General features: G+C 41.1%; 2 protein-coding genes across 3 annotated transcripts; one reads left to right on the plus strand and one right to left on the minus strand.

Moving 5' to 3' along the window:
- The first annotated feature begins 4,173 nt into the window (after window positions 1-4,173).
- Window positions 4,174-6,746, plus strand: msx3 (muscle segment homeobox 3). The gene is made up of 2 exons (XM_004555897.4): window positions 4,174-4,717; window positions 5,096-6,746. Exons 1-2 carry the CDS (start codon window positions 4,357-4,359, stop codon window positions 5,500-5,502), a joined length of 768 nt encoding a protein of 255 aa, XP_004555954.1. The 5' UTR covers window positions 4,174-4,356; the 3' UTR covers window positions 5,503-6,746.
- Window positions 6,747-7,036: 290 nt separating this feature from the next.
- On the minus strand, window positions 7,037-10,155 carry znf511 (zinc finger protein 511). Of its 2 annotated transcripts, none has more exons than XM_004555899.6 (6): window positions 9,824-10,155; window positions 9,662-9,735; window positions 8,206-8,407; window positions 7,987-8,111; window positions 7,441-7,671; window positions 7,037-7,243 (listed from the first exon to the last, which is right to left on the minus strand). In XM_004555899.6, the coding sequence occupies exons 1-6, from the start codon at window positions 9,968-9,970 to the stop codon at window positions 7,171-7,173; spliced, it is 852 nt and encodes a 283-aa protein (XP_004555956.1). In that variant the 5' UTR covers window positions 9,971-10,155; the 3' UTR covers window positions 7,037-7,170. The 2 variants fall into 2 exon arrangements, with proteins under 2 accessions (XP_004555956.1, XP_004555955.1); XM_004555898.6 differs by having other exon boundaries at window positions 7,039-7,243; window positions 7,441-7,674; window positions 9,824-10,153.
- Between the last annotated feature and the right edge of the window lie 240 nt (window positions 10,156-10,395).

Here is a 10,395-nt window from a genome sequence, read left to right on the forward strand (position 1 = left end):
GTTGTGGTCTGACTTCACTCTGCAGTGAGGAGGAAAGAGGAAACTGATGCTGAGGCAGACACATTTGCAAGGTCTTAAGACTGCATAAAGACTTGCAATGTACAGGATCATAGCAGATCGTATTCTGTGGTAACAACCACTCACTTTACCCCAAAACGGCTCAAATTACTATGAGAACATAGAAGGCCCTCTGTGTCCCTCTGTGAAATACTTCTCTCAGGCACCTCTTTAGTAGTTTAATTGTTTTTCTCTGTATTTTAAGACACTGCATTTAGGAAAATGTACCTCTGGTTGTCTGTTTTGGTCAGGTTTCCCTTGCTACTATTAGTCTTCCTATTGCTTCTGTGCTGCACCCTAACACTAATCATGCCTATATCTGCCATCATAGCCAAACAATACCATAATCTGACATCCCAAGCATCTGTTAGTGGGTCATTATCATCCCTGAGTGCAAGCTGCCATCTGAGTCCCCCCTCCTGCTCTCAGCGCCATCCCTGAGCTCACTCTGTAACCCCTGGCTCGTTCCAGGCCCATAGAAGGTGTCCGGTTCCCTATACACCCCTCCATTTCTCCCAAACTGCAACAATACAGCAACTCTATCTCTGTGTTCACCTGTTAGCACCTGGCACCACGTCCACATCAGCCAAAGGCTTCTGCTCATCCCTGTCAGACACCATGTGGGACTCGCCTTCCTGTCACCAAACCCAACATCCCACACACAAAACACACAGGGGCACAATGAACCGCTCACCGCTCGCCTGTCAACACTTTCCCCTGACAGCCGAGCCATGCTAACATTATTGAGGATAAATGAAAAGTGCTTAATCAATCAATAATCCATCGGGTAATTACAAAAGCTTCAAGCATCATCTGGCACATGAGTCCTGAGTATGTACTACTTAAGAAATTAATTAGTAAGATAATGCTTTAAACAAGCAACCTCAGTTTCATTCATGCAAGTACGTTGAGTTTGAACTGCATGAACTTCTCCACTGTGCCTCTTATAAATCATATTTATCAACCACTAAATTACAGCAGCAAATGCATTTCGGATTATGGAGAAATAAGGAGCTTGGAAAGAAGTTCTGAACTGAAGAAGCTTCTTGGATGAGAAGTGAAACATCCAGCTGCTTTTGTTTTTCAAGTTCCTTAAACTATCATGACCTGGATGACCTACATGATGAAGAGATGCGTTACTAAGCCCCACTATCAAACCTCATACTCATCACATGTTGGCACTCAAAGCATTTAAGATTGTGATTTGTAGCCTAAACATACCAACACATTCGGTTCTGTAAACAAACCCCAGTCCTTGACATCAAGGTCCAGCATTTTGTACACTTGCCACTTCCCTCCAACTCGTGTGTGATATATAAATAAAGCTTTGTTCATTAAAAAGCCTGTGAACATCATCCAGCCCGCAATTACATATGTCATCACAACATAAATTGGAAAAGAAAAGGAAAAAAGATTTAGGACTGCTATGTGTGTGTGTGTGTGTGTGTGTGTGTGTGTGTGTGTGTGTGTGTGTGTGTGTGTGTGTGTGTGTGTGTGTGTGCTATACTTGCTTTCCAAACTTCACTTGTTGCTCAAAAAGTTGTGGATGGAAACTGAAGTTGAAGCTTTCATCGTGGCTATAATCACCTCCTGTCTGGTTTTCCTGGCTCAACTTTGCCTGGATATTAGTCTCTTGTAAGGGTCAAATCTGTGTCCTTCATCACAGTTTTGCTCAATAGGTTACACTTGACCTTGGGTTAAGAGTAGCAGCTCTTAACACACTATGTGCTGACAGTTGCAAAGATGAGAAAACTAATTTAGGCTGACATGTTGTTGCAGTTGCTCTCGACTGCTGATCAGATAACGAGGCACATCAGAGGAAGACCTCGGGCCCTGCACATCCTCTTGGCTGACTGGCATGATTGGGCCTGAGTAAAACTGAGCCGGAGCCAAGAAAGCCTGTACCTGTCAACATTATTGTTTCAGTAACTGATGCAATACCCATGTCAGTCATTCTAATTTTGGCTCTGAGTGCTGCAAGTGGTAACTAGTGCTTAACAAGTAACTTTAACACAATGAATGACCACAGTTTATTTCAAGAAAACAAGACAGAGTGCAACTCCTTGTGAATGTAAGCAGGGAAAGAAGAGTTTGTGATCTTCCATCCACTGACATTTTGACATACCAGCTTTGGCAGGTCCACTCAGACACACAATAATGTTCTGTTATGCTTCCGCAGACAGGCCTCTCTCGTCCCCTTTAAAGACGATACACTTTCACCACCACAAGTTCCCCGCTGCGCGTTTCATAAATGTTTATCCCACATGACTCTAGCCCCCTCCCCAAAAGTTTGCTTAGGATAGCTGCGAGCGCTGCCAACTCAGATGAAAGGGAAAGATTTAAAGAATGAAATATATAAAGCCTGCTTCGACATGCTTGGTTCGAAAGGTTTCAAACTCTTTTACAAAACCACAATTAACTCTTTACACAGTTCTCCACTGAGTTAAATAAGCAGGACTTGGAGTTGGGTAAAGAAAGAAAGTCAGTTTGACATTTTTTGACTTTACATGTAAATAGTTAATAATCTTATAACCTACAGGATGAATGGATTGGCATAAAATATCAGGAAAACACATAAGAGCTGATTCCAAAGGGGAAAAGCAATGGATAAACCCGCACCAGTGTTTGCTGATCACAGTATAATGAAAGATTGCTTAGAAGTGATCTACTTTTTCCAAACATGCTGAAAAGTCATTATTAATTAAACACCAGACTATGTGAAAACAAGCTGCAGCTGTCCTATAGATAGATTTTAATTTCTCAACATCAAAATGTTTGGTTGACTCTTGTGGCATGTGTGTGCCATTCTTAGAGAAGCAGGAAACTTTTTTTTATTTAAATATTTACTCATTCATTACAAAACAATAGAGGAGAAACAACAACACTACAGACAGCCCAGCGTCTCCTTTCAAACAGGCGGAGAGTGAGAGTGGTAATATTCACAGTTACTAGAGGAGAATGTAATGTCGCACTAAATTACAGTCATTGAAAGCTTGTATGGTTACCCAGCGATCTATCACTGTCACACAGAGGGGGAGAGGGGGCGGGAGAGCAGACAGGCGCCAGGCGCAGCAGGATCAAAGCAGGGACATACCTCAGGGAGAGAAACAGTTAACTCCATTTAACCAATTGTCCTACAGACAGTCATTCAGTCAGTGCGCTGCCGCTGCAGGCCCAGCAGCAGTTCCCATAAGAGAGAAGAACGCTCACATATAGAGTTTCACTGAAAATGATTTGACTTGATTTGAAGAGCTGCAGAACAAGGCCAATTTGGATGGGCTGCTTGAATGGGCCCTTTACTGTCTCTCAAAGGGATTACAGACAATGAACACAATAGGCTGAAATATGGCCATGGACAATTTGATTACAGGCCACAAGATAGAAATTTACAGTGATAATAACTCTTTGGAATATAAAGAGTGCTGTAAATCGCTGCCTGGATTGCCTTACTGCTTTAATGAAACCTGGTGAAAAACTACTGTCAACACATTCTCCGGTACAACTTCCCAGAAGGGGCCCAAAGAGAAGAATTTGTGTGACATATATCTGGTGAGGTTTACATCTATTAAACTGTGAATGGATTTATGACACAATCACAGCACCACATGGTAAATATTTTTAAAAACAAATAATTACACTATATACACACCCAGAAGGCACGCACCAAATCTTAGCACTCATTTAGAGTCCGTTTGTGTCCACCTGATGTCTTTGTATGCGCAACCCATTTTCTGGTTCTGTTTTGTTGTCTACCAGTTCAGAAAGGGAATATTTGACTATTTAGGCAAAGTTGGGATTGTAAAGCAGAAAATTAAAAACACAAAAATGCTCTGTAAGAACTGAAGGGGACAAGCATGGGCGAATTGATAAACTCTAAATAAAAATATTAACCAGTGCAGATTTAGATTTGGATTCCAGCAAAGAGTGTTTAAAAGGTAGGAACTGCACATCTGTCCTACCTTACATAGAATAACTCGAGCTGTGCCACTGACGAGAGGTTTATATCTGTCAGAAACCACAGCATATAAAATGGACCGCAACACTGTCTTTACAAATTCGGCCTATCAGAAACCGCTTTAGCCCGGTCACGTGGAAACATCTAAAGCCTGATAGGCAGGCGGCAAGATGGAAGGGGAACTTGTGGCACTGCGCTAACGGAGAGACAAGTCTGTGCGTAAAAGCCTGAAAAACACACAGCTGTAGCGTCATCGGAGAAACATCTGCACTAGCACTTATCTCCTCAAGAGAAGCCACGAAAACATAAACAGTGTCGGAGAGAGCGGCAGGAAAATTAGTTGTATGGCACCGCAGTCGTGCGTAATGAATCCTGCGCAAGGATCACCGCCCGTGGCTGCTCCCGGGGAGACTTCGCCGGAGGATAGAGCCGCTGATGGAATTGGAACTGATGAGCTGGACCTGTCACCTGTTAGAAGGTGTAAAACCAAAAGTTCAGATCTGCCTTTCAGTGTGGAATCACTCATATCAGACAGGACGCCGTGCAGAAGCCTCCAAGACTCAGAGCCTGGCTCGGGTTGCGTCCGGATAGAGGACGCAGATTGTGCGTCACAGAGAGGATTTTATCGGTCTAAAGCGGAGGCGGTGGACCTCAGCGACAAGGAGACGAGCTCCTGGTTGCAGGCGCCTTGCGCATCCCCTCCAAGTGAGTGTAGAATGCGCTATTGCGACATTTTGTGCGATATTTAAAACAAAAACGTCAACAACTTGTATAGACATATTCAAAGAAGCATAAACAAAATGACTGCTAAACGATTGTATAAAATATTATAATTGTCTGTAATAAAACTATTAAGAGCCAACAGTGAGAGGGAGCTTGAACTTTCCTCCAAAGAGTAAATAACGGCAAAGGTGCACTGACTGTAGAATAGTTAGGATATTAAAAAGCTTTGATATTTCCCCGATCTTTCAGATTATAGTCTATGCGCAATCAAAAATTAAACTTCAAACAATCACTAGTTATGCTATTAAATCGATCGCCGAAGTTCTAGCAGTGTACATAACTTCTTAATTGTATTTCCAGGACTTCCCAGCCCCAGCCCGTGCAACCTACGGAAACACAAGAACAACAGGAAACCCAGAACTCCCTTTACAACCTCTCAGCTTCTTTCACTGGAGAGGAAGTTCCGACAGAAACAGTACCTCTCCATCGCGGAGAGAGCGGAATTCTCCAGCTCCCTCGGCCTCACAGAGACCCAGGTCAAGATCTGGTTTCAGAACCGCAGGGCCAAGGCCAAGAGACTGCAGGAGGCCGAGCTGGAGAAACTAAAGCTGGCCACGAAGCCGTTGCTCCCGGCCTTCGCCTTTCCTTTCCCCTTGAGCGCACCAATAGGCGCCCCGGCGCTATACGGGGCCCTGAACGGACCTCGGCCTGCCTTACCCGTACCAGGACTATTCAGTGGACCATATGGGATGTACTACTTGTCCTAACTCATACTAACTTTTAAGCTGCTTCGTTGGGGAAACTGCCTTAGCTTTATCCAGCAAAAAATATTCTTATGAAATAATCTGTCTGAAATCTCACATTGAATGAAATGTTTTTCGTTAAAGCGCTAATGGGGAAAGAATAATATAATAACCCACAGCAGGGATATGTTAACATAACAGTCTCGCTTCATTTTAAAGCTGTTCATTATTTCCAGGAACAAAAACAAAACAGTTGATTGCCTTTTTTATTTTCAGCTGTCCCAGCTCAGGTATGCTTCAGTTCCAGTAATTTTACTGTAGTAAGAGAAGACCACAGAAGACGATTTTTTTCAGAGCCTGTTGCTTTGAGCTGAAAGCAAAAACTTGTAATGACGCACTAAAAGACAACGGCTTGTTCATTATTTCTATTTTAAATGCTTTGAAATGTCCCGCCTCTTCAAGGAGAGTTTTAATTTATAGAAAAAATATTTAAATGACAGTTTTGCTGACTTTCTATATTTTTCTGATAGTCATTTCTGATTTATCTTATTCATGTATGACACAGAGCTCGAATGTTATCCAAAAAGAAACGTATGGTAGATTAATTCGGGGGTTTTTTAATGGGCATAACCGCTCATTTAGAAACAGCTTCACAAATAACGGGAATCACTTTGACACTTTAATGTTGCAAAGATGCGAAAGTGATGGTTGAGAATCTGTGGATTTGGTGTTTTAATAGGGTCTCTGAACTTAAAATGGAAATATAGAAAATTAAAGTTATCCTTTAATCACTTCCTGAGGTGAGCCCTGATGCTGTAAAACTCTAAAAAGACTTTAAAGGCCTTTCCTCTTCAACAAAACAAAAACATACATATTTAAAGAATGTCGTTTCTACACGTTGCATCTTTTGTGCCTTAGTTCTTCAGTGCTTTACATTAACTGGGGTGAGAACCAGAAGATCTTTAAAGGTTAATTTACTGTAACAATAAGATTTAAGTTTCCAGCTCGTTGACAACTGTGCTCATTTCATAAATACAATAAACCTGCTTTACTTACCTCAAAAGGAGAATGTTTTTGCACAGGTGTCAGAAGAGCTCTCGAGATCAGCTTCATTACTAAATGTAGATAACTCCTCGTGTAGTTTTGCAAACACTCCAAGTGTTGAACGTGGCAGACCAACTTACATGAGCTATTAAGGTACAGTGTATTTTATATTTCAAGAGTGGAAGATGTTTTGTACAAGTATTAAAGTTTATTATGGAAATCCCTGACATTCTCTTTTGTTTCTCCTAACAAAAAATTTAAAGTGGGCTCCAAAAACCTGCTTTTTTATATTGAAAACACAGCAGTTAAGTATTACTGCATCCTTTTTTATATATATATAAAACTCTAATAAATGCCTTTTCAGTTTTTCCAGTCAAATTGTGAATGGGTAAGTGTTGGTTGTTGTGTAAATGCAGCACTGCTCTGAGGGATCAGCAACACCAGAACAGCACCACATGAATGCAGTTCATTTACCACAAACAAAAAAAAAACAACAATTAAAAAAAAAAGGAAACTTGCAATTTTTGCAAAATAAAACTGTTTTTTATTTCAGGTTAAAAACATCTATGACTGTGAAGGTATTCTGTACAAAGGTTATAACGCTGTAAATCTGAAAGGCCAGAAAATAGCAGCCTTGACTTTGATGCTTCACTTCCTCCTTCCTCGTCGTCCTCTAAAGCCTCGGACCGAACCGTGACCAAAACACACAGTGTTGGGGATCCTGAGAGAAAAGAGCACAGCTGCTCAATTCTGGGCCTCAGATTGCTTAGTTTTAAATGCTAAAAAACTGTAGTACACATGTGCTGTAATCAGTACTTTACACATATTTAACTTATATAATATTCTGGATTTTTTTTTATTGCAAATTTCTTAAAAATGGCTGATTTAGTTTTAACACATACAGATTTGAAGGCTAACCTGTAGGAATACTGAGGCTTTCGTGGCGCTGTGCTCTCAGTGTCCTGGGCTGCAGCAAGAACGTCCTCGGTAGTGGCTTTTTCCTCACACTCGTGTGTCTCCATGGATTCCCCTCCCTCGGGTTCGTCGGACGGAGAGTTACACATAACCTCACAGACACCCTCAGACTCACACACATCATCCACCACCTCCATGGCTGCGTCTTTCTGCTCCTTTCTTTTTGTCTCTCGTCTTCTATTAACAAAGATACAATATTTAAAATACGCATAAGGCAAACATATTAAAGTGATGCTATTTTAAACTGCGCCTTTCACAGAGTTAGAAAAATAATACAAAAATACAAATTTTACACATCAGCATCAATAAAGAAGCAAAAAAATCTTATGGTATAATGTGTCTGATCTTATCATGTCACTAAATAAATAATAAAAGAGACATGTAGAGTGTAATGTAAGAATATAAAGAGTAGATAAGGCAATAAGGAGATTGACTAAAAGTCATAATTTGACATTTTGCTACCATCTAGTGGACAAAACACAGCCTTACCCTCGTTCCTTTTTGGTTTTATCGAATCTGAAGTCTGGAGGATACTTGTGAATTCTTATTAAATGGTCCTTCCTGTGTTTATTAGTCCTGAAGGTCTGTCCACAGCCTTCCACCAAACACTGGTACTGAAAAATGTGAAGAAAATGTCATTGTTCTTCAAAAAAATAAAAAAAATAAAAAAATCTCCTAACAGCAGAGCTCTATTTGACACCGACTTACCATGTCCTGTTTCTGGGCAAGGATAGTAAAGAGAGAGTCATGCCACTCCTGAATGTGAATGTCCAAGAGCCGGGCGCTCGGCAGGGAGCGGCGGCATGAGCAGCACACGTGCCTGTGCAGGGCGTTGTAGTGGTGCTCGTACTCCTCCAGAGCACTGAAGACCCCACTGCAGCCTGAGATGTGACAGGCAAACTCGGACACGCTGACACAAGACAAGAGGAGGAGGAAGGTTATCAACAGTCTGACCAACACTGAGATTACAAGTCATCAGTCAAGTAGAAAATCCAACATGGTTGCTAAATAATGATCCCTTCTGGGGCAAATTTGTCATTTTACTGAATATTTTTAGCATTTCTCAATTAAATATGTCCAAGTGCATAATCTACTACTGTTGCAATCATCTTATTTGACTCGTTTTATTTCTAAATATGATCGCTTATTTTATTTACAAGTAATCAGCTTCCCAAAATCCCAAAAATGAAATGTGGGATTAATGTGTTATTTTTTTTTGTCATTGTGCAAATATAGTGATTATAACATCCACATGAACGGAATCAACTTCATGGGATTTCCTTACCTGGATGGACATTAAGACACCAAAGGACAAATAGTATGTGGGGCAGGTTAATATGGAAGCCTGTTTCTGCCACTGAAAAAACCAAACATTTTTGGTGATCCATAAGTCAAAATTTTCAGGTTATTGTCTCAAAATTTCAAATTATGAAGTCAAATTTTGAATTCTTTTCTCAGACTTTTGAGTTGGTGACTCAAAATTGTGAGATAATAACCCCAAATCTTTATTTACAGGTAGGTTTTTTTTTTTCAGCACTAGAAAGGACTTTCCATAGATGAGTCATGCTCACAGGAATTTAGGATGAAATAAATATGTAAAAGGATGTTGAAAGTCAGTTATGCAAGTCTTCTGGCTCCTGTATTTTCCTTTTTGTTTCATTAACCTTTATCTCACTTAGTGTTTCGTCAATCTATGGCAGATTTCTCTCTGAGCAACAGATTTTTACAGAGACTCGCAAATAACGGACAAAAACCTTCCTAGTCTTGATTGTAGTTGCATTTGTTTTTACTTGTACTTCTCATCATATCCCATTACAAATCTGACTTTGTGGTGCAAGCTTAGGGGATGAGAGAGAGATCCAGGATGAGATCCTAGCATGTTCACCTGCAGGAGAGCCATGATGAAAGCTTTTACTGATTTCTTCACAACCATGGGGGGGTGTCAAAGTCTGTGCAGTCACACATAAAGAGTGACACCTGCTCACCCTAACAACAACATGAAAATGTAATTTGAAAGTTTCAGGAGACATTTTAAAGGATGAGTGTGTTAACCCATGCATTGGCAAATGTAAATTATGTGCTGTTTAAAGGTGACCCATGCTCATAGCTAGCTAGCTAGATAGATAGATAGATAGCAAGCACTTATATCTCCTGCCTCCCTCACCTGAGTGCTGGCTTGTCTTCTGCCTCCGAGATGTACAGGTCCTGCAGGTACATGTGTCTGTGAATGTCCCCGTCCTGCAAACAGCATTCATCTGCACGTTACAGCCGTTAGCAGAACGAGCAGCTGCCTGCTTTTCTGCTCGGTTTCTTGGTGCTTGGTTACCTCAAACAGCTCGTGGTCCTTGTGCAGGCGGATGATCTGCGGCGTGAAGCTGAACGGGTTGTTTCCCTCCTCGGACTCACTGAGTCTCCGCTCCTGCTGTTCATCGCGTCCCTCCGTCCGAAGCTGGAGTGCTTCTGGCTGCAGCATCGCTTCTACACGTTTTCATTGGCCGGGCACAGAAACACTCGTTCACTATTATAACGTTATCAAGTCCAATGGTCGCTACGATGTTACCTCTGGGAGAAGGGTCTGGCTGCAGCCACTGTGGAGCTCCACAGTAACCGGATACACGTGACCTCCACAGTAACCGGAAGCACGTGACCTCCACAGTAGCCGTAAACACGCATGGATACCGTGGAAGGTTTTTTTGTTTTTTTTATTTATAAACCTTTATTTAAACATCAGTACAATACAAAATGGAATTAAACAGTACTACAATAATGGTGTTGTACTTACAAAAGAATTGTATGCATAGATAAACAAATACAAGAACAGTATTCAGAAACAACAATATAAATATGCTAGGGGGAAAGTAACTGATCAAGCCAAAGACTAAAGTGATTGAAAGATCT

The sequence above is a fragment of the Maylandia zebra genome, linkage group LG13 (genome assembly GCF_041146795.1).
Source record: "Maylandia zebra isolate NMK-2024a linkage group LG13, Mzebra_GT3a, whole genome shotgun sequence".
Classification (NCBI taxonomy): Eukaryota; Metazoa; Chordata; class Actinopteri; order Cichliformes; family Cichlidae; genus Maylandia; species Maylandia zebra.

What these genes read in the sequence shown, in the direction of transcription:
- msx3 (XM_004555897.4), top strand. Translation starts at nt 4,357, where the DNA reads ATGGCACCGCAGTCGTGCGTAATGAATCCTGCGCAAGGATCACCGCCC. An exon ending in GCCTTGCGCATCCCCTCCAA is followed by an intron (nt 4,718 to 5,095) that starts GTGAGTGTAGAA and finishes TTGTATTTCCAG; the next exon opens with GACTTCCCAGCCCCAGCCCG.
- znf511 (XM_004555898.6), bottom strand. Translation starts at nt 9,970, where the DNA reads ATGCTGCAGCCAGAAGCACTCCAGCTTCGGACGGAGGGACGCGATGAA. An exon ending in GAAGACAAGCCAGCACTCAG is followed by an intron (nt 8,408 to 9,661) that starts GTGAGGGAGGCA and finishes GTCTTGTGTCAG; the next exon opens with CGTGTCCGAGTTTGCCTGTC. An exon ending in AAGCCTCAGTATTCCTACAG is followed by an intron (nt 7,244 to 7,440) that starts GTTAGCCTTCAA and finishes CTTTTCTCTCAG; the next exon opens with GATCCCCAACACTGTGTGTT.